A 27,749-nucleotide genomic window follows, 5' to 3' on the forward strand; every position below is an offset into this window, starting at 1 on the left:
GAATTCAATCCCAGGCAAGCAGGATTATCATGTGCTTAGTTTATGTTTATAAATCATCTCGTGCACGACGTGCTCGTGTTAAAGGAAAATATCGTGAGGAAATCTGCAAGTTTCTAATTTCAAATTTTGAAATTTTACCACGTGTTTATCCACAATCTCCAAAATTTCTCCTCAAATGGAGAGGAGGCCTATTGACGTCAAAAAGACGTCTGGTTTCGCTCTACCAGGAATTTGTAATCGCTTTTGTTTGCACTGTAATGTACCGTGGACTTTTTTCATAGAACTTACTGGAGGCTCAATAAAGTGCAAAATATTAAAAAACCTCATTGAATTGATAAAACAAACTAGGGTCATAAATCTATGAACTTGTAATCTCTCATGTGTATACAACAGGTACACAAACACGGGATCAATGCCCGCATCTCATACTTAATTATAGGAGTTTGCTTTACAATATACTATTAAACTTTTCCCATCATCAAACAGTCCTTTAGTGTAAATTGCTATCTAAACGATATATGGTCCCCAATGGAATTATCATCAGACGTGTTTCCGTATTCAATCTTTTAACGCTTATATGTTTAATATAAACGTCAGATTCCATACGAAGCGATGTTTTGTTGTGAAATATCTATTGGCGCCCCTTAGCGGTAAGACTAACTCATATGCCGTGACGCTAAATAACATGACGCCTCTATATCTCCCTTATACGCTCTCCGCCAATCGATAAATAAAACGGCCAATAAAAACATGAGAATTGGTGTGCGAGAGAGGAGACAAAAACCTTCTCTATAGGAATTTGGGACATTATTGTTCCATGCAATAGACAAGAAGCAATTTTAGTAAATTTTTCATTTAAAAATAGAACATGAAGATAAACAAGTTTTCGAGGGAAGTAAGAACTTTTTTAAAAAAACGCTCACTTTTTTTTTTAAATCAAAATATAGAATATGAAAATGGCCAAACAGAATTACTAATCTACTATTACGATTGGTCATTTGATCCTAAAGCATGTAACATCTTTATGCTATGAGCTAACATAAGTATATAAATAAAAAAATATATATATTAGAAGTTATTGTGTTTACATTGATTGTTTATCCATATGCTAACTCAAACACAACTACGGGTTGTATAAGTTTTAAACATAAACTATCAATAAGTTTAAATACCTCAACTCGACAAAGCTAGATCATGCAATTCAGCCGCGGGCTATTGACTTAGAAATTCGTAATAATAATCATAAATATGAGTGCTCAGTGGCTTGGAAATGTTGTACTTACTGAAGTTACTAAATTATATTACAATAAAAAATATTCCGAGATATAACCTTACTTGAACTCTTGTCCTATATATCGAAAGATCGATACATGTATATCGGTTTTAATTAACCGTGCTATGCATTACAATTTAAGAAATTTTTAATAGAAGTGACTTTCATAATCTGCAAATTGATTCTAATTAGAAAAGGCTACAAATTGATGTTATAGTCTAAGATCCCGCTGCAGAATCAGAGTACCCATCGTGTGTTTGCTAAAAACCAAATTTTTACACATATTTATGATTAGGAGAATTGATATCTACCAGGTTGCCTATCAAAATGTGACCGCTAGTATTTTTAATTAAATTATTAATAATTCTTATTCCGTCAAAAATTTCATTGACATGTTTTTTTCAATAAAATGTCGTCCACTTTACGGCAACACCTATAAAGACTCTGAAAAATCATGGTTGCCGTTGCGCATCTGGCCGCACCTCTTCGCAGCCAGGTTTACACAGGTATGATTTTGTTACGTTTATACACTCACAACGTACATTCATAATTTATATATCAAATTAATGCTATTTTTTCTGTTTATTATGATATACGGTTGCCTAATTGAATCTGACTGCAAATAAGGGTTGCTGGCTGTTAAAGATAGTAAATATTAAAAGTAGAAATATTAAAAATTTATGAAAAGAATTAAAGTTTTCGACTCAACGCACATTCTACCGTGCTGGAAATCTTTAAAACAAAAATTGTTGCGGACAATCTTTATATATCGCATCGATTTATTGTCTTTTATTTACTGCAAGTGAACGTTGAAGACAAAATCAGATAAACTTATTTGACCACACTGAACGCTCGTTAGATGGCTAACATTTATTGAAAAATAACATTGCGTCTGAATTACTTATTTCACCTCATAAACAATTTTGCCAATATTATGTTCTCTTTTCATTAAGAGTATAAATATTTCTATGAATGTGATAAGAATACTTACTATCGTTAAAAGGGGGAAATCGTCATGTGCTGTATACACGTTGTAAGACATTACGATAGTAAAATAAACTTTTTCATTTATTTTCAGTTTGTCATTATGCTGATAGAAACAACTATAAGCTTTTTTTATGATATCGGTGGGCGGACAAGCAAATGGGCCACCTGATGGTTAGTAGTCACCACTGCCCATAGACAATGGCTTTGTAAGAAATATTAACCATTCTTTACCAATGCGCCATCAACCTTGGAAACTAAGATGTTATGTCCCTTGTGCCCGAAGTTAAACTACCTTACTCACCCTTCAAACCGGGACACAACAATACTGAGTACTGCAGTTTGGCGGGAGAATATCTGATGGGTGTGTGGTGCCTACCCAGACGGGCTTGCACAAAGCCCTACCATCAAGAAAATTATCATTTTTTTTTTTTTTTTTATATTAGAGTTGGCAAACGAGCAGGAGGCTCACCTGATGGAAAGTGACTACCACCGCCCATGGACATCTGCAACACCGGGGGGCTTGCAGGTGCGTTGCCGGCCTTTCAGGAAAGAGTACGCTCTTTTCTTGAACGTTCCTAAGTCGTATCGGTTCGGAAAAACCGCCGGCGAAAGCTGGTTCCACAGAGTGGTTGTGCGAGGCAGAAAGTGTCTTAAAAATTATTTATCATATGCAATTTTGGTATTGTATGCAATTGAGCATTTTTTACATTGTATCTATCGTAACACAATTTTGTTTCTAAAAATGATTTTAATAAAATGATTTATTTTCATAAATAAAATTGTGCAATGGGAAAATGTTAACAGTATAATCGCCTCACTGCTGAAGACTTTAATCCTTGATCGAGATTTTCGCTGCTTGTAAATTAATTTAATAGTTATATTTTTGTAGAATAAATTGACTTGACTTTTGACTTTGACTTTGACTCAAATCACTCTGATAGACGACGAATGAAACTAACAATTGATCCAAGAAACTCAATTTTTATTTTGAATGACGATATACGTACTCAAAATAATAACTCTAGACAATTATAGCGCGATTTGAATAACCAAGGCCATGTATTAACAACAAAATAAAGTAACTATTTTATTAAGATAGAATATAAACATGCCACCGGCTATTTCAGTTGATAAATTAGTCATACTACGTTGAAAAATATTTTTAATTCTTTCTAAGCATATTTATTAAAATATGCCAACTTTTTTCTATCACCTGCTAAGGTTGATGTTAAATTTGTATGTCGTATTTGGAATTTTTACCAATGATCTGACAACATTCCTCGCCTAGTTTCTAAAAAAGCATTTGTTGTTATGCGATCCTTCGTAGTTTTTTAAAAGTTAACTTACAATCTTTCAATTTGTGTAGAAATATCTATTTGTGTTCTTTGTAATGATTCCATTTTATTTAAAGTGATATTTACTAAGCAACTAATCAGTTTACACGAAAAATAATGTTCACAATATATGAAGTATTTTTAATACAATGTCAATTTGACGTAGCAGTTAAAAGTCAATAAATAAATATTGGACAACATCACATACATTACTCTGATCCCAATGTAAGTAGCTAAAACACTTGTGTTATGGAAAATCAGAAGTAACGACGGTACCACATACACCCAGACCCAAGACAATATAGAAAATTAATGAACTTTTTCTACATCGACTCGGCCGGGAATCGAACCCGTGACCTCGGAGTGGTGTACCCATGAAAACCGGTGTACACCCTACTCAACTACGGAGGTCATCAATATGTATTTTAAATTTTACAAGTCCAAATATTACTAAAGTGTATATATTACGTTTCTCACATATTGTCTTGCTTATTCTACTATACCCTGTTCAAGTTAGCTTGATCTTTTTGACAGGCGGGCTAGTGATGAGAAACAGAATTATAACATATATAACAGTCGATGGAACGATGGAATGCGTAATTCAAATTAGAATTCAATTTTATTTAACTTATTTTTCTAAAAAAAATTATACCAGCTAAATAGACCCCAACCACTAGCCAAAGACACCCCAACCAAAAGGACCACCGTTCGTAGCAATAACTTAACAATGATCTTTAATAAGGATTTTTGTAATCGATATTTGTAGCAGTTACTGCCTGTTATTCGCGTCCCTATCGTCCGACCGATGTTACATTGTACAAGCGTCTATTATTTTCAGTGTTTCTATTTAAACTTTACTTTGAAGCAATAATATATAATAAAAAATGTCTTAAATTTTTCGGATAACGCTTGAATCTTTAGGAACTTTTGTATTATATGTATTTTTTTTAATATTTTTACAATTTTTGAAATCATTCAATTAAGAAAATAATATGTTCGTCACTGCAAAGTTACGTCGATCAGAAAAAATTACATCTGTCAAAAAGGTCAAGCTATCTTGTACAGTGTATACTAACGATTACCACCAGTTCGTTAGTAAATTATTTGTCAAATTTGTTTTGTTTTATTGTGGCAAATGGTGGCATTTTCCACAGTAAAACCACTATTTACACTTCACTACAGAACAGTCACTAGTCACTTTAACTCAATACCATATACATACTCTACAGATAATGGTACTTTAACAGTACCGTTATCGAAAACCCTGCGCGTCATTTGTCATGACACTATTACTATTATCAAACTTGCGACCCGACTCGAGTTTACACTATTATATTATCCGGCTCGAAGGGCCAATATTAGACGACGAATGAAACGAACTATTGATCCAGGAAAGTCCATTTTTATTTTGATTGACGGTAATGACGGACTTAAAATAATAACTTTAGAACGTGTAACGCAATCTATTAACAACATAAGAAAGTAATTATTTTATTAACATAAATATAAACACACACTCATTCGCAACAGTAAAAGTATTTCAAATAAAATATCATTTTATTTCATAATATTATATTCTAAACTATTAACTATATGGAAGTCACATTTTTTAAACTTTATTAAACTTTACTTTTTTTGCATACACGCAATTGATTATAATATATTTTTATATTAATTTTTATATGAAACTGTTCCTTTGGGTTCGAAGAAATAGCATTGATGGTACGCACTTCCGAGGTCACCCGTAAAACGTGGTTCGTAATTGTAAATTAAGTAACGATTTTCTTCGGCGGCGCTGGCGAAAGAATGTTGACTTTTTCTACATTCCTGGACGAAGAAGTCCATAAAGTAACGGTTGGCTTTCACAGCCTCGTACGAATGCGGATATTTCTTCGAGAGTTTCCATTCAAACGCACTCTTCTCTGGGTGGAACTGCACCCCGTAAAATGGATATCTATACGAAAGAAATATTGTTTAATTATATGTTTGTTTATTTCCATGTATTAGCCGTGATATGATTCACAGTCGCCAATAGACAATAGCACTGTAAAGCCTTGTTTAGATTAGGCTAGTATTTTAGTCGAGTGACGAGAGAGTGAGCGAGTAATTTAGTACCTAAACGAGTCTGTACATTTTGTCGAGTCGATCCATTTCGTCCATCGGCAAAACATGTGTGAACATGAAAGGATCAGATAATGTATAACAAAGAAAATCCATGAGACAAATTTTCTTATTTTTCGTGTTGCGTTCATTCGATTCGTTATGACTTCAGAAAAGTTAATAGGAAATTGAGAGTCATTTTACACGTCGATTTGGGCTACACATTTTTAGAAAAATGACTTGGAAAATTTATAGGTCAAATCACTCCTATCGATTGCTTACCTAACGATAATTATTTCCATTGATAATACTTAGACGTTGATTTTATTACGATGCTAGCGCTAGTATCTCGGAAACAAAATCGTTGCCTCATAAATTCTCTTCATTTTTATAAGTATTGTAAAAAACCCTCCAAAAAAAAGTCATATGCAAATTAAATAGCATACTTTTTTAGCATATTTTTTTTATCAACGCAGACTGACTAGATTTTTCTTTTGCTTTTTAAAACGTCAACAATCGAACAATCTCATTGTGCCAGAAATGTACATCGTATATATTGTAATAAATCATTAAAAAACTAAAAAAAGGGCTTTGTGCAAGATTGTCTGAGCAGGTACTACCCACTCACCAAAGGGTGTTGTGTTATAGTTGGCGGTAGAATAAAGATTCCACCGTCAACTGCAACATAACAATATTTTGTAAACTTCTTATATCACGGACTATAATTATACCTCCTGTGTTCGACGCTCGCGATGAATTCGACGTTGTAGTCGTCATTGCTGTGAGCAGTCACCCGCCAATCGTTGGTAAGGTTGTGAGATTTTAAGTTCTAAGGAAGAAAATATCACAAATCAATAACGTTACTACTTCATAATTTGTACAAATAAATATTTAAAAAATTTGCTAACCGCTACACTCGAATTCATATAGACATGAAGTTTTCAATCAATTTGTCTTTTGTACTAAATTTACAAAAAAATATATTAAAATTAATAGTATTGACGAATAATATCGCTGTTATGTAAATTGCTATAACCCTCGAAACCCACGCAAATTCAATCGTCAGCCGTACGAAATCGAGCAATAGTATGATTACATGATAAAAAAATTGTAACATTTTCTAAACTCACTTCGTCGACTATGCAAAACTGATGAGCATTCACGGTGACATCTTTGGTTTTCAATATATTAATAATATCAAGTGGAGTTTCCTTGAACATTTTGCTACTACGGTAGTCTGAAAAAAAAACATATTTTATAAATTTAAGGTATAGATATTTATAAATAAACAAATAAAAACTAATATGTTTTTTTGCAACGGCCGTAGTGACAATGTATTAAATATTACAGGACCAAATGTGAGTAAAATTAAATCCACAGCAACTTGCACCTACTTTTTTATGTAATAGGCAGCCGGACGGACAAAAATACATAGGTAACTTGATAGTAAGTGCTCACCACCGCCCATTGGCACAAGAAATATGAACTATTTGTTACATAACTGTTTAATTATCAATTTAAAGTTCCTAATCTTGTTTGGTACTATTTATATAGTATAAATAATACTGATTATTACCAAAGAGTCCGTTGGCATAGAATCTACTCTAACATAGCCTTCTGGCGTACGGTCAGATGTCTAATCAAAGACAATGTGATTTAGACATAGACTATTTATACTGCTCTTTACTTATATGTAATATTCCTAACAGCAACCTTGGACGCTAAGATGTTATGTACCCTTTGCCTGGAGTTACGTATTACGATGACGTCACAATGGCAAGAATGCAAAAAAACTTCACGCATGTACCAATTATTATCATAGAAAGTTTAGACTCGATCAGATGAACAATGGTTGCGCATAGAATGTGCAAAAAAAGGGATTTTATGCATAGCGTCATCAACCGAGTAAATAAGAATCTCTATATAGAACGTCTATATCGAAGGACAAACATATATAAAACATTTATTTAATAACTTTTGTGGGCTTGAAACCTTCTAGTGCAAACGCAAAACAGGTTTGCCAGTTACAATATAATCGGATGACGTTTTAATTTAGGAACGCATAGAAAAAACTTAAACATTATTTGTTTATTTATAGATATATGATCTGATGATAAAGGTACATTAAAACATTCGAGTAGATAATAATAAAATCTGATTACGTATCTCTGAGTTTTAATAAGTAGGTACATTATTTCCAGCTAATAATGATGACGGTTGGACTAAGTAATGAGTAAATACATGGTAGTCGGAATAGAACTCATCGCTTTAATTTATTCTCATAATTTATACAACAGACAGTTAAAAAAAATACTTACCCTGAGTAAAATTAAGTGGAAGATTACTATGAGAATAACATCTTATTCTATTTTCGATTTCACCTCGTCCTGAAGCTATAATAATAAGCAACTCGAAGCCCAAACATGTTCCGAATATCGGAAAATAATCTCCATTGTCGTTCAATTTCTTTGCGATTTCGTAAATATGCTGACCAGCGTCAGCGAAGCCGTTTGATTGATTGAAGAATGTTGCTCCACCTGGCAAGAATACCCTAAAAATAATTATTAAAATCAGCATTTACATTTTTTTAAGATCCCAATATATATTTTTACTATACATTTTACGATTTTTACTACAATAGGTAAGCCACCTAAGATGGTGACATAAATTATTCATGTATGCCACCATGTATGACAGAAATTGGAGAAATATTTAGTTTCAATAATCTCATTAACAATACATTTTAAAACCTGAACAAATAAATATTTGGCCTGGTTAGGGGCCTCTATCCCATGCGGCAGTTGCCTACACTGCCTGATAAGCCCCAATTATAACACCTAATTAGAACTTTAATAGCAATATACTTATGGAATATGCAAACACATAAAAATATGACGTTGGGAAGTGCAGGAGTAAACGTTTCATTTGATACACACAATTTAGATATATTTGATAAAGAGATAGGACAAGGGGAAACAGAAAATGTGCAGTTAGCCGCTATAAAAGAACGCTTAATATTTCTGACTTTTCATTTAACTTGTATTTTATTATTTGCGAAGTCGACTATCTATGTCATAAAAAAATAAGCTATTGGTAATTATTTTCATTCTTCAATCCCGTCCCATTTATCTAAGTTGGACGCATTTTCGCAATTTCTACAAACGAATTAGTCTGTTTTCAAGTAGATAGATAAGTTATTTCAATAATCATTTATCATTATTATAGATCAAACTGGATAAATAAATCGTACCTTATCAAGATTTGCACGATTAGGTTTGAAGGACGGACAAATGGGCTACCTAATGGGAAGTGGTGACCAACGCCCGGAGAGATTTATTAACTTATTTATTGAAATAGTTACACGATCTTATATCTTCTCAACCTATCACTGAACACTTAAAATTAACAGCAGATACAGGTAATATTCTAAGTGATTACAGCAACAGATTTCCAGGTCATAAGCAAATAGTAGCAGTAGATAAACACATAATGTATACCCCAAGATGCCCCAAGATTTGATCAACAATTTTAGAAGGACCTTGATTCATATATTATGAAACGAAAACTTTAATTGATTACTATATAAATATCGAATAAATACAATACAATGACGCAGTAAACTATTTATCTTACAATTGTTTAGAATATGTCGTCCTTTTGTAGGCACCCTAGCGCTAAACAAAAATAGATTTTCAATTATTCAATCATAGAGGAAGATCGACTCGTACGCTGTAACGGCAAACAGCAATACGCTGTAATATTAATGGTCAAACGAACTTACCTGTAAGTGAAGTTCGACTACAATTATGTGAGCAGCTTCATTCGAAGCGATTTACAATCAAATAATGAGTCCCAGAGAGATTAGACCAATCATCAAGCAAAAAAAAAAACAAAAGTACCCTCTAAAAATTCGTGCAAGGCGATACGTGGGAACGCATCTTCAATATGGTAAAAGTAAATCGAATGCGAAACATAATTGTATACTTTGTTGCTATATTTTATACTAATAATAATAAATATATTTAACGAAATTATGTTTTTATTAATATCGGTTTACTAGCATATATTGATTCAAAAGCCCTAAATTTAGATGTCATCATATGCGCCGCGTGTCCCGCGACGATCATTTTTTTTTCATTCTTTTGAATATACTATTTAATACTCTTCACGTGCACTCTCTTTAAATATATATTTATATGTTAGACACGATAATTCATAATAGAATCAGCAACTCATAAATAAAAGTTTATGACAGTTGTCGGTAATACATCAAACATAATACTATACTCCCTACTTTTTAATTAAAGTTAAATTATTTCAAACATATAATTAACTATCTCCAGCGGCTACATTCCTGTCATTTTTTATCTCGAAAATTCCATCAATAATTATTATTACGACCACTTCAGTATTTTCAGTAGTGTTAGCTCACCACAAACAAACAGAAAGCGTTGAAAGTAACACGTTTTTAATATATTAGCGACCCACCCCGGCACGGGTGCAATCCTGATACTAAATAATCTACAGCGTTTCTTACAAAGTTCACAGTTTTTCAGTCATTAGACAATCCAAACCACTATGTCCCTGCGTTTTAAATCTGTAATATCTTCGGAAACATTCATTTAAATTTTATACTGTAAAGGACCATATTCCATAATGTATTTAAGGTACTTAATTGGATAAGGATTAATGCTGTATTACTTTAAATCGCTTCGAAAATTAGCCATTATTTCTCGTAAAAGAAAAAAATATGGTTGTTTTGAGCTATCCCTAAGAGATAGACATATCCCGTTGAGGACTTTTTTGAAGGCCCTTTTAAGGTGTAAAATACTGTAGTACATTATTTTGATCTATCTCGTAGGGTTCAGCCAGCGTTTACAATGTAAGCGCAAAAAAATGTGTTTATTTACGACATCACTTAAGAAACCTCTGAAATTATCAGTGTTTTTCTACTATATTGTGCATGTATTATACATATAAACATTCCTCTTGAATCAGTCTATCTATTAAAAACAGACAACGGTAAGCGAGTTTGTTTTATACTATGTAGTGATACATATATATTATAAAACAGACGAGCAAAAGTAATTCAAATAGAGTTCAAAATTATACCCATTAATCTTCTTCATAAGTTCTTCATAGTAGCCACGATCTTTACCAATCCTGAAATTACAAACGAAAAATATAAAAAAACAATTGCTTTTTAATAAAAACAATCAGTATTCATTTTGATAGGTAACATTACAACATACGCATACATTGTATCCTGTCCTGTTACAATTATCTATTCACATTTGCTAAGAACAGATTTTTGATTTATATTGTAATCATTGTAGTATATGAAGCAATCACAGATATAAGAAGAAAAAACAATAAACTGCAGTCTCGCTAATCCAGACCTCGTTTGTCCGGACAATCCGGACATGCATGCTTGTTAATCAGAGAAGAATTAATTAACCAAGCAAATATCAATATTCAGTTTCTTAATATCTGTATTTTGTTTATATAAGACTTTCTCAGTTCGTGGGTCAAAAAATTATATCAATTTTTATTAGATTCAAACAAACAATACTTAAGAAAAATATACTTCATAGTTTATATTAAACGTATTTAAAAAAATAACATATGTAAGCGGACGTGCATACGGACAACTTGATGGTAAGTGGGCACCACTGCCTGAGACTACCGTAAGAAATGTTAACCACTTAAGTGGAAAATAAAAATGTTATGTCTCTTGTCGCATTTGGCTGCAGTTACACTGGCTCACTCGTCCTTCACGGTTTGAATATACCAATATTAAGTATTGATATTTGGAGGCCTATTTAAATAAAGTGTAGATATTTTTATTTATATAGATTTATTATTAATTAATATTTTAGCTTAATGACTTGATTTTTATACTAAATTATAAGATTATATTAAGGATTGATTCGATTTAACTAGATTAGGTTCTGTACATAATATATAAACATATAAATAATATTCACTTACAAGATTGGCACAACTCTAGCACCCGCTGATTCAATATCCTTAACATAAGAAGATGCTATGTAGCTCGTATAATTTTCGTCGGGATATTTCGAGTGCAAATAAAACGATTGTTCTTGGGACAATACACCAATAATCGGTCGATCGTTGAGCACATTGCTTTTCACATTAAAGGTGACGGTGGCACCTTTGCAATAATACAAGAAATACGCTGCGAGAATGATTATTACCCCTTTCATGGTTATCAATTGATACCAAATATTCAATGAAAAACAGCAATCTACGAAATTTATACAAATTATTATCTTAACTTATCAGCTCTACATCTACGAGTTATCGAAAGACGTTATAGTCACAACTTTTTTTTTAAACCTACTTACACTTTTCTTTTCAGTTCGATTTACATATTTTAAAATGATTTTAATGTTTTAACATCAAAATTATAAAACACTAACCATAACAACTCATTTACATAATAGTCTATTTAGTGTTGCTCGTGTTGTTCAGCATTCAGCTACTTCAGTGGCTAAAAATAAAATTATTGTGAAGTTGATTAGTCGAATGTTGCATAATTTGATGAATATTTATGCCTCAAAGTATACTCAATAGATGAAATACTGTTTAATTGATTGATATTTATTCTAAATAAGAGTAATAACATTCAAATATATATTCAGATTAGGTATAATAAAATCTTTTGCACTAATCCGAGGTCCTACAACTACTATTCTTGAAAAAAAATTTGACATACCTTTAATGCTTTGCTTTATTCTTAAAATTGAATTATTAACACTGCAATGTTTTCACAAATTTTCTATGTTTTATGTAAAATAGGCTTTAAATTACTAGTATAATGATAAAAAACATATATTATGTTTAATTCTGAGCTGCACAAATGCCACATTTCAATAATATATTTCAATAATATTGAATAGTATGAAGTGCGCATGCGTATTTATTTTTGAACAAACGAAGCATAATATCAAAATTGTATGTTTATTTTTATATATCATTATTATTAATGAGTTATCAAAAAAGCAGAAACGGTAAAAGTAGTCCTCCCCTATTCATTTATTTTAAATAAAGTTTAAGAATTCATTATTCGATTTATTTAAACAGGCAACATTTTACCGCACTATATTAAATAAATTTCTCATTTAAAGATTATCATAATAGTAGATATACCGTTTTCACTAATAGCAACGCAAATTTTATTTTGAATGATATGTATATATAATTTTTTCCGTTTGTCATAATATATATGTATTAGTAAAAAAAATAATGATTAGTACATAAATAAGCAATTTAAAATTGATGACAACGCTTATTACAAATTACATTTGAAGATTTTAATATCTATGTACTTTTTAAATTATTGAAATATTTAGATTATCTAAATATTTGACAAATTTACAGAGGGTAACCCTATAGATTTCTCGTCAAAAAAGAAAAATGCCGCTGCAAAAAAGAAACGTAATGATAAAGGTATTTTGATAATAATTGTTCTCGTTACATCTGTTTCTACAGATGTTTGAATAAAGTGCCAATCATTAAAATAATCAATCTACATTGTGTAAAAACCAAGGAAGTTAAAAAATACCTTCGTGTTCTAGGTTGGTTTCCTGCGTTGACAAGGGAATTCGCGTATTTTATATTTTAGTTCAAGTTTATACTAATAAAATGTTCGAAATGGTAAGTCAACCGTATTTTCTTATATATACGTTAATTACCAGCTAATGGTGTTGATAAAGTCGTATAATATTGTACTTTGATTACTTTGTTCTTTCAGAATACGGCGGAACCGATGCAAGTGGATGTTCCACTTGAAGATAATGAAAACAATGAGACAGAATGTTATGTGGTTGAAAATCCTACTTTAGATTTGGAGACATATGCTGCGTCATACACAGGTTTTGCTAAGTTGTACAGATTGATGTTTGTAGCAGACCACTGTCCATCTCTAAGATTAGAAGCCCTTAAAATGGCTATAGCATATGTCATGACCACCTATAATGTAAGTCTTTATCAAACACTCCACAAGAAACTTGCTGAAGCTATAGCAACTGCAGGCTTACCGGATGTAGCTGTTCAGATGGGTTCACAGGATATCCCTGTTCTTGACTCAATGTGGGTGGAATCAAAAACTAAAAAAGCTGCTATAAAGTTGGAAAAATTAGATACAGATCTTAAAAATTACAAAACTAATTCTATAAAAGAAAGCATAAGAAGAGGTCATGATGACTTAGGTGATCACTACCTTGACTGCGGTGACCTAACTAGTGCTCTAAAGTGTTATTCTAGAGCTAGAGATTACTGCACAAGTGGCAAACATATAATAATGATGTGCCTCAATGTAGTAAAGGTTTCAGTGTATTTGCAGAACTGGGCACATGTTTTAAATTATGTTTCTAAAGCAGAAGGAACACCAGATTTTAATGAAGTTCCTGGAAAAGATTCCAATCAAGCTATACTTACTCGCTTAAAGTGTGCTGCAGGCTTAGCTGAGTTAGCAACTAAGAAATACAAGTCTGCTGCAAAACATTTTCTAGCTGCCAGTATTGATCACTGTGATTATCCAGAACTTCTTAGTAGCAATAATGTAGCCGTTTATGGAGGACTTTGTGCATTGGCTACTTTTGATCGATCTGAGCTTCAAAAACAAGTGATAGTTAGCAGTTCTTTTAAATTATTTTTAGAACTAGAACCTCAGTTACGAGACATAATTTTTAAATTTTATGAATCTAAATATGCATCCTGCTTAAGGTTACTTGATGAGATACGTGACAATCTTCTTCTAGATATGTATTTAGCACCACACTTAAATTCTTTATACATGCAGATACGCAACAGAGCCTTAATTCAGTACTTTAGTCCCTATTTGTCAGCTGACATGCGACTAATGGCTGCTGCTTTTAATCGTACAGTAAATGCTCTAGAAGATGAATTAATGCAATTAATACTTGATGGACAAATTCAAGCACGCATTGATTCACATAACAAAATACTCTATGCTAAAGATGTGGACCAGAGGAGCACTACTTTTGAAAGAAGTCTTGCAATGGGGAAAGAATATCAGCGACGGACATCCATGTTAATTCTACGTGCTGCCATGCTCAAAAATCAAATACATGTTAAGGTATATATGTTTATTTTATTTTATAAATCTAAATAAACTTAATGTAAAAAAAGTTTTTGCGTGAAATATTATTATTTGACTGGGGCTTCATTAATATCTCATAAAGTAATTTTTCACTCTGTACTGAAGTACAGAAAATGAGTATTGCATAATCTTGGAAATTTAAATTGCTTTATGATAACAAATCTGTACTAATATTATAAATATATTTGTAACTCTATCTGTTACACTAGCATACATAAACCACTGAACCTATTTTGATGCAATTTGAAATGAAGTTATCTGGAGCCCAAGAATAAATTACTTTTTTGTATTACCTCTTTCGGGGTAAAAAATTGATGATGGTAAAAATATAAATGATTTTAGAACTTGTAGCCAGACTATATATATTATGTAAAATTAATAACTTTTTCATTTACCAATAATTCTAGATTAATGTTCTTTCACTCCAACTAATGATAATGCTTTATTTATTTTTTATTTTAACTTTAATTTGCTCTTAATAAAATCATTTACTGTAAAGAAAAATATATTCTCTTCAGAAAATTAAACATACAGTAACTTTATCAAGAACAACAATTTGCTTCTAAAATTGTCAAACTTTAATTAGCATAAATAATCAAATAGCTTGTAACTATCTATCTATTACATTCATAAAGTATTAATTTTTATATTGTAAACAACATTTTATATAGAATGTTGAAAAATGTGATAATACTTATGGAACAGTGATTTTGTACTCTTACAGAATGTTGGCCGAGAAACTGGTCCACAATGTGGTGAGGCTCCTGGCTCCAGTACCAGTCACACACCGCGCACCTTTGAGACCGTGCCCTTGTGATAAAGTATCTCACAAAATAGTCAACATCTAACACTTTTACATGGCAATTTAAATAATTTGTACATCAGACACAAATTGTATCATGCAATTTAATTTTTTAGGCGAAGCCTTTAATTAAGAAATACATTTTAGTTTGTCATGTGAAATCTTCTCTTTTTCATTTTGAGTAAACACTTTAAGTACCATTAAATACCCACTTTGGTTTTTTATTGAAAAAATACAGAAGTAGGTCTGTGTGGTTTCAGCAATATTGCCTTTGCAAATGCTGGTGTTGATTTTAAGTGTAATGTTTTGTCAGCTCTCACGAACTTTGAACTGCTGATGCAAGCATTATTTGCAACATTGTTTATACAGAATTATTCTATGTAACCACAAAATATTATGTCTACGTAATTTTTAATAATATTAAAAAAGTAAAAATATATTGACTTTTAATTTCAACAAAATATGTCCATATCTGAAAAGTTTAGCAAATTATCCTGCATCAAATATCTTTTTCCTAATATTTATAAAGGTTGTGCTATTTTTAAGTTTGGAAAAAATAACTCACACACTGAAATAGTTTAAACCTTTATTAAAGAAATATAAATAGGACACAATAGTATATGCTATAAAACGTAAGCTAGTTGTCTTTTTCGCTGCATGTTATAGATTGAAGACATGTTGGACAACTGCCATTTGCAACACCAAATGCAGGCAGGCGACCTCTCTCACAAGCAACAAGCCACTGAAACAAAAACAATTTTTTTTTTTCATATTTGCTTTTGAACCATTTAAGTGATAAAAACTTGTGGTAAAAAGATTCAATAATGATATAATTCGATTTTTTTTTTATTATGTACTGCAAAATACCCTTACATCTTTATGAAATAAACAAGTCTTTAAAATTAGATACTAATAATTGTAAAGAAAAATGCTAAAATAATAATTGATCATTATTTGTATATCTGAGTAAGCCTGAACTAGGGTTGCAGTACCATTCTATTTTTACATAGACCAATTTAAATACATAATTTAAAGACCTAATCAAATATTGAACATTTTTAACTTTAACTTGATCTATTCTAAAGGTAGACTATTATAAAGCAATCTCAGAAGATTTGAATTTTCACAAAAAGACCTGCAATAATTTGGATATGTCAATATAGACAATTATTACCTGAAATAAACAACTTTTATGGAAGTAAACACCACAATTAGGATTCTGACACACTGGTTGTGGTACTCCTGGGTTGTCTGGTAACTCAACACAGAAGCATATGGCACATGAGGGAAAGTCAACTTTGTTATCATTTGTTGCTTCTACTTTGTCTAATTGCTTGACAAAAGATGAAGATTTCATCAAATCTACAAATAGAAAAAGCAAGTTTTATTTTATAAATGAAATACTATGACTATGACTAGTGCTTTTTGTTCATCCAATAATCTTTTTTATGCTATGTTTTCCTCAAAAAAATTTTTAAAATGTTTTTTGAACGCAGTTCTTTGACATAGTTTACAGTAGAGTGAACTGAAATCTCTAAGGAAAGAAGAAGCTTTATGCCCCTTCCAAAGACAACCTTTTCCTTTCTTTGTAAATGGATTTATATTAAATAATTATTTTATTCTTTGTTATTGGTTTAATTTACACCATATTTTTGATAATAATTTTGTTTAATTAATGTGTCTATTATTTAGTAAACAGTATATATAGCAAAACAACTTCGTTTCCACAATGCACATCTTTTTTTTTAAATATGCATATGGTAAATGTTAGTATTTACCAAATATGTCTGTAATGTTGCTCACTATGTCTTTGTCATGATCCCAAGCTAATAGACCAGCTTGTAATTTGTCATGCCAATGTTCTGACTGACCAACAAGATGAATATTCATTGCTGAACCATTACTGGTCACTTCAACGTGCAACCATGTTCTTTCATCTGCAAGTCATATAAATTTATATTATTGAATACAAAAATAATTTAACAACAAAAATGTAATGAACAGCAAACCAAGTAATATTCTCCTGTAATCATCTTTAAAGGTAGGTTTGACTGGTTCCATCACAGTAAAAGATGTGTCTATACTTTCTAGTTCTTGAAAATATAAGCTTAAGCTGTTAATGTATTGACGAAAAGCGAGTACAACCTCTTCAATTGAGGAATATTCACATTCTTGCAATTGCGAGTGAGGAAGATTAACTCTAGAAATAGTCAGTTTATGAAGACCATTATATTTCAAAAATATTTCATGTACTCTTTGACTTTCATAATCTTGTACAGTACATTTAAATTCTCGAAGACTTCTGCCAAAAGACAGGGATATATCCTCGGGCAAATTTCTAATTTCTTCAATAAACTCTTTATCGATTATGTCTAAACTGACTGTGTCAATAAATTTTATATCATTTTCTAAGAAAAGGCCAAGCAAGTTATCTATTTTAGGTCCATACATGTTATTATAATGTTCTTCAGCAATCTTCTAAAACAAACCTAGCATTATATTAAATCAAATGTTTTACAACTACATAAAATTAATAACCATTTTTAATGGACATTGTATGCTGTAGATATCAACAATTTATTATATAAAAATGTATTGTTTATTAAAGTTTAAAATGATAATCTCATATCGTATATAGTTGTTATTAATTTCAATTCAATTCTTAGTTTAGTGGTTATTTTATTTTGATTACAATATGTATTGTCATCTGTCAAATTAATAATTATCATAGAGCATTCACTATTATTGAAAACCTATTCTAAAGCCTCCACCACACTTTGAACCAGTGTATTTGGGCGATGATTTCTTTGATTATAAAGAAAACGATTGAGGGTAAACTTCACCCTCAATCGTTGGGCCCGAGAGACATTCCCTGGTGGCAAAAGTCGGCGGAGATCTCTCGTTGCCTAGCGTGATAACCGCCATGCCATGCAGTAAGAGGTGCTGGAACGAGATGGTCTTTTTCTGCGAAAGTGTATTGTTGCAGAAAGAGTGCCGCTGCGGACTCGCTCCGCCGAAGATGACCGTGGAGAAGGCGTCGGCGCTATGCGTTCCTTCTCCCCCTGTTGTAAGCTTCGCCGAGAGTAGGGGGGGTTCTCTGTGACTCCTCTAGCTTGGAGGCCCACAACGGTGGGCCAACCGTCGGGGCGTCACGGTAGCATGCGCAAGCGATCCAGTGATGGCCGCCTGACAAGACGGAGTGGGTACCACTGGTTTTTTGTAACATGTAGCAGTACCTCGTTACACCGTTAGCAACAACAAGTACATGCCACAATATGTTACATCAGCATCTGAAATAATGAATAGTTTTGACAAAAATTGGATGTTTATTTCATATTATTTCCTTATATCGACAATGGTTATTTATTATTTATTTTTTTGTATAAATACTCGTTTGTCAATAAATCATTGCAAGAAGAAAATTTTTTTTACACTGCCACTACAAAATACATACTGCTATTACTACTTACGCTGCCAGCCAATTTAAGAAAACTCCTTTAAGTCACCCGACGCACCCCCAACATAGAAATTCACTCTCATAATTTTTTCATAAAGCGCCAAAAGAATTATAACTTTAAAAATAACGCATTGTTCTAGGTCTCTAGAACTAGAACAATGCGCACTCGAAACTGGCGATAGTTAATACTAATATTTTTTATTGGTAGGTAAATTAAAGTGATGATATAATTATATATAAAGGAATACCCAATAAATTTGCAAAGTAATAAAAAAAATTAGGTATCATTTGTATTATGCATATCATCTCATGTTTTTTATTTTAATGTAATGCTGCATAGTTATACATAATATGATTCTCAAGCGCTAGTGGTGCCACCTCCAATATTGCTATTAATTATACCATTAATATTACCACGTAATGAGCACGTGAATCTCTACAGTAAAAAAGCGAAGAAAAAGCTTGTAAATGTCTCACTGTTGAGTAGAGGACCTCATTCCATGGCGATACTCATGTTAACCGCTGTACAAATTATGCACATAAAAAATTATTAGAGCTTGCCCGAATTTCCACCTGCAACTTACAAGTTACCACTGCTTACAAAAACACCATAATTGAAACACTTATTTGAAACCTATTAAGGACGTAGGTAAACCGCTGTATGCTTGGCCCTCCTGACAGTCTGCGGCGCTTAATTATTTATCGGTTCTTGCTTAAGAATTTTTATTCAGTTTATTTTACATGTATCAAGAAAATAAATATATTTTTGTAGCGTAAGCGTGAAGTAAATAACACGTTTAATACATATTAATATATTAATTTCTGGTACAATTGTCTGATATTTAATTGAACAAAATAAAATAACAATGGTCTTTATTAATTTTAGTTATTAATTGCGTACAAATTGAAAATAGATAAATATTTTTTCATTTATCGAAACTTTCTTCATCATCACTTAAAATAATTTCATTTTTAAATTCCGAGGACGATCTGATTATCTGGCGATAATCCAATAGAAACCGGAATATACATATCGTAGGCGTATACTTATGTATCTATTCGATTATTTTTTTGTATATATTTTCATCTTTTATAATAATCACATTCGGCCCATTGAACTTGCATATAATTAAAAAATATTATCAAATTGTTCCCACTTTCGTTGTTCACGTTGTTGGGTAACGATCTCGTATCATCAACAACACGATCTTTCTTCCTGAGTCGGATTGACTAAGTCTCATACTCGGCTCGCGAGAAGATTTTGTGACCAGAGAAAACATATTATCGTCTCTAATCCTGGTGCTTCGAAAATTACAATTTTATCGTTCATCGCCATACTCCTCTTGTAAATGTTTTTTCATTTATCTACGATCCGGAGAAAAGCTTTCGCCGATTTTTTTTTATTTCGAACTCTTTCTAAATAATTTGTTACTTATTATATTAATTGATAATAATTAGCCACATTTTATCCCTTAATTTAAAAAAAATATTATTATATCAACTAAAGTTGCCCCTTTTTAAATCAAGATGGCAATCAATTAATTCTACTGGTGGCAGTAGAATTTGGTAGATATTTAGATTTTTAGGCTACCAGTGACACCCTTCGCAAGTTTACAGCGGTTTACCTATAATTAATGATCTAATAGGAAGGTTGGGTTTAACACTAAATAAATTTTAAAATTAAAAAAAAACTAATTTGTTAAATGCATACACTTAATCTAATGTCTATATTATAACAATTAATTGTACTACACATTTCCTAAGTATTCATTCCCATAAAATGCTGAGAGGTAGTAAGAAAATAGTAATTTTGAATAAATTACTGATTCTACTCTTAAATATAAGTAATAGCTAAAAATTATACAATCATTTTATAAAAAATATAAACTACCAGATTATATACTATATTATTTCATATTAATTTTATTTTTAAATTTTAATACTGCTTGACAATAGTTTTTATAAAAATTTAATTTTTATCATCATAAAAGCTATACTATGCAAATATTTATAATCCTTTTTGCAATTAAATTAAGCTTTCATATCATCCAATTAAAGTTTCAAGTTAAAAATGAGACATTCGTATAAATAATTTACATATAGGATATGTATTTAAATTTTTTTCCAAAGATATACTCGAAACAAATTATTAAAAATGTATACAATATTTGATTAAAATATGCAATGTAATTTTAGCATAAACAAGTTAAAAACTATGCATATATATCATTCTACAAAAATTTGTATTTTTAAATTCATTTATATTATGTGGTATTAGGCAAGAATTATTGCTGTTTTCGTTAAAATTTACATCATACTACTATTTTTTTTAATCTAGATATATTTTTAAGCTTTTTACTATTTGTAAAATTTGCACAAAAATGCATCATTGTAAATTGAAAAACAATTAATATCCCAAAATACCTACAGATAAATGTCATAAGATGTAAAAGTATCAAAATAGTTGTCAGAATAAATAAACAAGAAATACCTCAAACAAAATTACAACAGGGTCGAATGAATAAACATTTAAAAAAAATTATAACATGCATAGTTTGTCAACCTATTGGATATTATAAATCTCATTCATATACTACACATTATTTTATTAGAATAAATTCATTAATTTTTTTTAATCAGCTTTAGTTTATTTTTACAAATAATTGTCGTCATAATTGTATTTGTGCGCAATAAAGTGCAAGTACCTAAGAATTAGTACAAAAATAATAAATTTAAAAATTTACAACCTGAAATGTGTAATGAAATTTGTCAAATAATTAAAATAATACAAATTAATAAAAAAATCTTGTAAAATTATACAATATGTAGAATTAATTAAAATAAATTATTTCGGCCTTACAAGCTTTGTCTCTACTTTCACCATATCATCACCTTTGTGCATTTCTACTTGTAGTATTGAGAAAACTTCAATAACCTGTATTATTGTTGGCAAATCTTCAATGGCATTCCATGTTAGTTCCATTTTCGACAATTTTATACCTGCATCGTTTTTTATACACTTATAATCCCCAGGAAAATCCTGAAAAGAAATTAAGGTAATCTTAAGACCAGATAATCTTAATTGGTCAAAAAACATTAAGTAATAAATAAAATTATAGCTTACATTGTTGAAAAATATTCTTCTATTTAAACCCATTGCCACTATTATTACATCTATGTATTTTTCTTTTACTTCTACAACAACAGCTTCAGTAACAAGAGGCGAGTTCAATTCGATGTACTTCAGAGTGTATAGTTCTGTTGATAATTCCCCTGCCTTTTTAGCATTATACTTTTGCTTATTGCACTGTGCAGTAATCATGCTAACTTTGTCCACATCCCATTTAGGTACATCTCTATAATTTAAGCTAGCAGCTAATAATCTGAAAAAGTGTTTTGTTTAATGTAATCTATAAAAGTAGGTAATTTTTAATGACAGAATAAGATATATTTATTGAATAAATTTACCTGTGAACCATTATATCGGCATAACGCCTTATTGGACTAGTGAAATGAGTATATAGAGGTACATTTAAGGCATAATGGTGGAAATCTTCTTCGCTTTGTCCACCTGCACAAAAATATTTTGCTCTCGTCATTGGCTTAGCACACAGCATGTTCAAGACCATACCTTTTCCCCTATCTTCAGAATCAGGTCCAGCATAGGACAAAAGTGATCTTTGTAAATCACCAGCAGATGAAATTTCTAGATCAATACCCATTGGTTTCAATGACTTAGCAAGCTGTCTTAGCATAAAAATACTAGGTGTAGGATGGCATCTCAAGACAGCTAATTGTGGATGGTCATCATATATTCTCTTAGCTACAGTCATGTTAGCAAGAAGCATGAACTCTTCAATCAGCTGGTGACTTTCTTTACTTTGATAAATGCAAAAAGAATCTGGCAATCCATTTACAGGGCTTAAATGGAATGACACCTTAGGCTGATCGATTCGCAATGCACCACCCTCGAATCTATTTTTTCTAAATATTGCAGACAGCTTACCTAATATTTTAATTGTTTGGTACACATCTTGATAGTTAAACCCATTATATATTTCGGGAAAATTGTCTTCAGCATTTTCTTTGAATTCAAGTACTGCTTGAGCATGTTCATAGGCTAATTGACAGCATGAGTGTATAATTGTCTTTGCAAACCTATGACTTATGACTATACCACTCTCTGTAACTTCCCAGAATATAGAGAATGCAAGTTTATCTACTCCAGGAAATAAAGAACACAGCATGCACATATCATCTGGCAGCATGTGGTATGCTTTCTCAACCAAATATATAGTTGTAGCTTTTTCTGCTACTTTTTCATCCAAAATTGTATTCTCAGTCAAGAAATGAGCAACATCTGAAATATGGACTCCAATTTCATAGTTGTCATTATCAAGTTTTTTACATGAAACAGCATCATCTATATCACGACAATTAGCTGGATCTATACTAAAAATACATAACTTTCTACAATCTTCCCTTATATTCTTTTCTTCTTCAGGAATTGTATAATCTAAACGAGGATATAAATGCCTTACCTCTGGGCCAAATGGTGTTATGTCCAAGTCAGTTTGAGCCAGAATTGCTTTAGTTTCTGTTTGCATATCACCTGATTCTCCTATATTACAGTCTAATTTACCCAAAGCAAACCGTACATCAAACCAGTCAATGATTTTAGCTGAAAACAAAGTGTTTTCATAACTTTTTGAATCCTGATAGAAATTATCTGGCCAATTTGTAAATGGTATGTTTAACCTTGGTATTCTGTGATCCCTGGGTACAAATAATGCTCTTTGTCTATTCTTATCAGGCATCAGTTTTAATTTTCCAATGCATAATCTAGTGTGAACCTTTTCTTTTATAAACACTACTTTGCCTCTTTTCTGCTTATTATCTTCATTAGAATCATTATTTTCTTCACTCTCGCTGTCAATATATTGAACAATAACAACATCACCTTCCAGGGCACGATTTCTATTCTTAATACCATCTATAAGAACATCTTGCTCACTTCTATCAGTACTTGAAACATATGAATGCTGAAATTGTTTAGGATTTATTCTTAATACTCCTTCTAGTAATGTATTATTTTGTAAACCTAATTCTACCTCTTCTAAAGAGATGTAAGCATTAAACTTTTTGTCATCATTGTCTTTATTGTCTTGTTTCTTCTGATTTCTTTGTCTTCTTGGAGAATTATTGGTCTTAGTCTCTTGGGAATTAGAAAAACTATTACTTTTTGTCATTTGGTGAAAACTAGAAGATTGATGCATATTACAATGATTAGCATTTACAAAAGTTTTACTAAGTAAAGGATGCTGCATTGCATTTTGAAAATATTTTGGTTGATATGCAAATGCTGAATTCACAAAGTTGTGAGAATTGGAACCATGGGCTTGTTGCATTAAAGGAGTATTTGGTGCACTTGATGCAAACTGATAATGTAGAAACATTTCCCTTAATTGCATACTTTGCATTAAATGTAGTTGTGGATGATGTGCGAGATTTTCTAAATAACTTGAACTAGTATTAGCATACAATGGAGCAACTTGTTTTAGGAAAAAATTTTGCAATGGATTTATACCATTTTGCGTTGGAACTGGAGGCGCAGTTTGAATAGCTTCAGGCTTAATGTCCTGGTTGCTCTCGTTTGGTGAATGTATCTGCAATTTTTTCAATCGTTCTTTTTTTCTGGCATTCCTTTTTTTCGATCCACTCAAAGAATTATTTTGTATGGAATTTTCTTCACTATTGATATTTATATTTTGATTGCCCTCCGACCTATCGCTAAAGCTGAGTGTATGTATATCGGAAGATATCTTCTCGATTTGCTCCTCTTGTGAATGAGATGCAGAAGATGACGACGCTGACATTTCTTTCAAATCCGTTCCAATATCATTAATAATATTATGAGAACTCCCTGACGGTACTGTTTGCAAGTTTGTTGATTGTGACGTGGATGGGTTAGTCTTCTCCTGTTTTTTTGCCAAGTGATTTTCTAGTAAATCAGACATCACTAACGAGAATTTTTTAACCTTTTCTTTAAAAATATAATTTTAAGCAAGGGGCGTAATATTGAGTAAATAATTAGTTGTTAACATGTTATCTGCATTCTGCATAATTAATATTGCTATTTGCTAAATGATGATATTGACCTAAATATAGTGTTGCCAAGCTAAGATTTTGAGTGTCAGACTTCTATAATTGTTTTCCTTTTCCATATTCTTTTAAATTTGAAATATTAAAGAATTTTATCTGATCCGAAATCCCACGAAAAATATATCGATTTAAATTGTGCGTTTGTATCTAGACTTTGTTATTAGGAATGGCATAAGACCATATTTATGGAACTAACGAATAAGATTGGAACTTAAAATTTACGGTACAAAATATAGTTTCTCACCAAGAAATTAAACAAGTATAATACATACCTCTCAATAATGTAGTTATTATTATAAATACGCTGTAATTGCAAATAATAGCATGTCACACTGAAACAATATGTCAACTAAAACAGTAAATGTTAAATGTCAAATTAAAGAAAAAAAAACCTACAAAATTGTAAGGCGGTATAAATAAACATTAAAAATAAAAAATCGCTACATGTAATTTAGTGAAGACATTACTTTTTTAATCATAAGTGGCATAATTAATTATACACATTATGAAGCTTATTACTCACAACATGCTCACATCAAAATGCTTAAAAGGAGTTCTTACAGGTTATCCACTTGCCATTAAAGCTACGAATATTAAAGTGAATGAAGTTGATTTTAATCCCGACTTCATTTCTAGAATTATCCCTAAATTAGATTGGGAAGTATTGTGGAAAGCAGCAGACAGTATAGGTCATAGTGAAGGCTTACCACAAACTATTGAACGAAACTATGATGAAGACAAGGAATTCTTGAAAAAAGCACACCGAGTTCTATTAGAGGTAGAAGTGGAAGAGGGTTATTTGACTTGTCCTGAATCGGGTCGACAATTTCCTATAACCAAAGGCATCCCTAATATGTTATTAACAGAAGCAGAAGTGCAATAAATGAAGTATATAAATAAATGTTACATTAATATTACCTGAATCAAAAAACAGCGTTACAAATTTGCAACACTAAAATTAGTTACATTTTCAAGTATGGCATTTAAACTCATAATTAATGGATTAAATAGTCAAAACAATATTACATAATTACTTGTTTAAGTTACTTTTGTAATGTGATTTCAAATAATTAATTTAGATTATGATTTTTTTTTTACTATAGTTATTTAGGGGAGTTGCTGCCAATTAGATCTAAATATTAGAACTAATGTTTAGTATAACTCTGTATTCATTTTGTAATTATTAACATTCCTGTGAAATCTTTGAATGCCTTCTAGATAAAATTGTTGCTTTTTTTTTATTATTAATTTTCTTAAATAGGAATAAGATAATAAAGGTACAACAATATCTAAAATTTTCCTTTGCAATATTTAATTGTGAATTACATTGAGGTTTTATGTACAGCTTTATATTTGTAAAAACTTTTAATTAGTAGCTTTATATTAAATTTATATGTATGTTAGAAATTTATAATTTAATATCCCTTCAAATGTTATTTTCTAAAATTGCATACAAATATGTTTTGCCTCTGGGATATAATTAAATTGTGAAATAATATTTCATTATTGTTTTGCATTCCAACATTTTTTTTGCAAATTGTACTGCAATGAATATTAGAAGTTTAAAGAAAGAGCTGGTCAAAAAATAAATATATATCTTCAAATAGTAGTTTTATTGATTAAATATATAAGTTGTATTGCTTTGGTCGTGTAAGACTTTATATTTTTAAATTAAATTAAAATCTATTCCAGGAGGTATGTATTAGTTTTATGTAACCAACCATACTAATATTATTTTATTAACTTGACCAATTATGAGATAAGTAATAAAAATACTGAGATGCAGTTTAACAAGAAAATAAAATTCTTGATTAGGTGGATTTTTGTTATCAAATGATATTAAAAAAAGCTTATTGTGTTTTATAGGACTTTCAGCCCTCTGAAAAGAATTTGAATTAAACTTGCTAACCATATTATATTTTAAACACATGTTAGTACCAATCAAAATAAAATATAATAATAATGGATCGACATTTCGCTTTTCTGTAACTCTGCTTATATTTCCATTGTGTATATCAAGATTCAAGATATACATGAATTGTTTAATAGCCCTAAGCAGAAAAAACTCCTACCCATCGATTTTTCAATTGCAAGTTATTTCAAAGTATAGTTTATATACTTAACGTAAATTATATTTACATTAAGTATATAAACTTTTCAACATTTCTTTTTGCTTTTTCCTATTTTAACTTTGAGATATAGAAGTTCAAAATCTATGTAATTTACAGTGAATGTACTTTGAGACTTGTATGTTAAATCATTATGCTTTTGTATTTTTTATATACTGAATATATATAATTCTTGTACCATAAAGATGGTAAATTTTTGTAAGATTTTCTATGCAAATAGATGATAGCAGTTAATAATCCCTTTTAAATGTACTCTAATCTACCACTATTTACTTAGGTATGCAAAGAGTACGGAATGAGTAACTACTCACATTCTAGTGGATTCTAGATAAAATCATACATTCTGAGCTTTATATT

The 27,749-nt window shown here is 30.8% G+C and overlaps 6 protein-coding genes across 8 annotated transcripts in view; 3 read left to right on the plus strand and 3 right to left on the minus strand.

Annotated features, from left to right (window-relative positions):
• LOC135193686 (vitelline membrane protein Vm26Ab-like) overlaps positions 1-27,749 on the plus strand; it is a 378,568-nt gene that overhangs the window by 70,919 nt on the left and 279,900 nt on the right. The window lies entirely within an intron of this gene.
• On the minus strand, positions 5,175-12,585 carry LOC113393999 (gamma-glutamyl hydrolase A-like). Of its 3 annotated transcripts, none has more exons than XM_026631157.2 (8): positions 12,434-12,585; positions 12,138-12,208; positions 11,686-11,962; positions 10,807-10,857; positions 8,013-8,245; positions 6,825-6,931; positions 6,426-6,523; positions 5,175-5,548 (listed from the first exon to the last, which is right to left on the minus strand). In XM_026631157.2, the coding sequence occupies exons 2-8, from the start codon at positions 12,148-12,150 to the stop codon at positions 5,266-5,268; spliced, it is 1,062 nt and encodes a 353-aa protein (XP_026486942.1). In that variant the 5' UTR covers positions 12,151-12,208; positions 12,434-12,585; the 3' UTR covers positions 5,175-5,265. The 3 variants fall into 3 exon arrangements, with proteins under 3 accessions (XP_026486942.1, XP_064073415.1, XP_026486943.1); XM_064217345.1 differs by having other exon boundaries at positions 5,176-5,548; positions 12,063-12,208; XM_026631158.2 differs by having other exon boundaries at positions 5,176-5,548; positions 12,059-12,208.
• LOC113393924 (COP9 signalosome complex subunit 1) lies at positions 13,022-16,081 on the plus strand. The gene is made up of 4 exons (XM_026631043.2): positions 13,022-13,167; positions 13,296-13,374; positions 13,472-14,818; positions 15,567-16,081. Exons 2-4 carry the CDS (start codon positions 13,363-13,365, stop codon positions 15,657-15,659), a joined length of 1,452 nt encoding a protein of 483 aa, XP_026486828.1. The 5' UTR covers positions 13,022-13,167; positions 13,296-13,362; the 3' UTR covers positions 15,660-16,081.
• Positions 16,217-18,224, minus strand: LOC113393925 (E3 ubiquitin-protein ligase FANCL). Its single transcript, XM_026631044.2, has 4 exons — positions 17,654-18,224; positions 17,423-17,581; positions 16,819-17,006; positions 16,217-16,386 (listed from the first exon to the last, which is right to left on the minus strand). The coding sequence occupies exons 1-4, from the start codon at positions 18,093-18,095 to the stop codon at positions 16,282-16,284; spliced, it is 894 nt and encodes a 297-aa protein (XP_026486829.2). The 5' UTR covers positions 18,096-18,224; the 3' UTR covers positions 16,217-16,281.
• LOC113403667 (DIS3-like exonuclease 2) lies at positions 20,797-25,259 on the minus strand. Its single transcript, XM_026644250.2, has 3 exons — positions 22,570-25,259; positions 22,226-22,484; positions 20,797-22,141 (listed from the first exon to the last, which is right to left on the minus strand). Exons 1-3 carry the CDS (start codon positions 25,116-25,118, stop codon positions 21,947-21,949), a joined length of 3,003 nt encoding a protein of 1,000 aa, XP_026500035.2. The 5' UTR covers positions 25,119-25,259; the 3' UTR covers positions 20,797-21,946.
• LOC113403669 (multifunctional methyltransferase subunit TRM112-like protein) lies at positions 25,610-26,301 on the plus strand. The gene has a single exon (XM_026644251.2). It carries the CDS (start codon positions 25,769-25,771, stop codon positions 26,144-26,146), a length of 378 nt encoding a protein of 125 aa, XP_026500036.1. The 5' UTR covers positions 25,610-25,768; the 3' UTR covers positions 26,147-26,301.

The sequence above is a fragment of the Vanessa tameamea genome, chromosome 16 (genome assembly GCF_037043105.1).
Source record: "Vanessa tameamea isolate UH-Manoa-2023 chromosome 16, ilVanTame1 primary haplotype, whole genome shotgun sequence".
Taxonomy (NCBI): Eukaryota; Metazoa; Arthropoda; class Insecta; order Lepidoptera; family Nymphalidae; genus Vanessa; species Vanessa tameamea.

Excerpts from the sequence above, each read along its gene's own strand:
- LOC113393999 (XM_026631157.2), bottom strand. Across the intron at positions 10,858-11,685 it reads GCTAGAGTTGTGCCAATCTT|GATTGGTAAAGATCGTGGCT; the intron begins GTAAGTGAATAT and ends TTGTAATTTCAG. Across the intron at positions 6,524-6,824 it reads AGTTTTGCATAGTCGACGAA|AACTTAAAATCTCACAACCT; the intron begins GTGAGTTTAGAA and ends TTTCTTCCTTAG.
- LOC113393924 (XM_026631043.2), top strand. Across the intron at positions 14,819-15,566 it reads AAAATCAAATACATGTTAAG|AATGTTGGCCGAGAAACTGG; the intron begins GTATATATGTTT and ends GTACTCTTACAG.
- LOC113393925 (XM_026631044.2), bottom strand. The coding sequence starts at position 18,095 with ATGTATGGACCTAAAATAGATAACTTGCTTGGCCTTTTCTTAGAAAAT. Across the intron at positions 17,582-17,653 it reads TTACAGGAGAATATTACTTG|ATGAAAGAACATGGTTGCAC; the intron begins GTTTGCTGTTCA and ends TATGACTTGCAG. Across the intron at positions 16,387-16,818 it reads ATAAAAGTTGTTTATTTCAG|TGGCTTGTTGCTTGTGAGAG; the intron begins GTAATAATTGTC and ends TTTTTGTTTCAG.
- LOC113403667 (XM_026644250.2), bottom strand. The coding sequence starts at position 25,118 with ATGTCTGATTTACTAGAAAATCACTTGGCAAAAAAACAGGAGAAGACT. Across the intron at positions 22,485-22,569 it reads GCCGATATAATGGTTCACAG|ATTATTAGCTGCTAGCTTAA; the intron begins GTAAATTTATTC and ends ACACTTTTTCAG. Across the intron at positions 22,142-22,225 it reads GAAGAATATTTTTCAACAAT|GATTTTCCTGGGGATTATAA; the intron begins GTAAGCTATAAT and ends ATTTCTTTTCAG.
- LOC113403669 (XM_026644251.2), top strand. The coding sequence starts at position 25,769 with ATGAAGCTTATTACTCACAACATGCTCACATCAAAATGCTTAAAAGGA.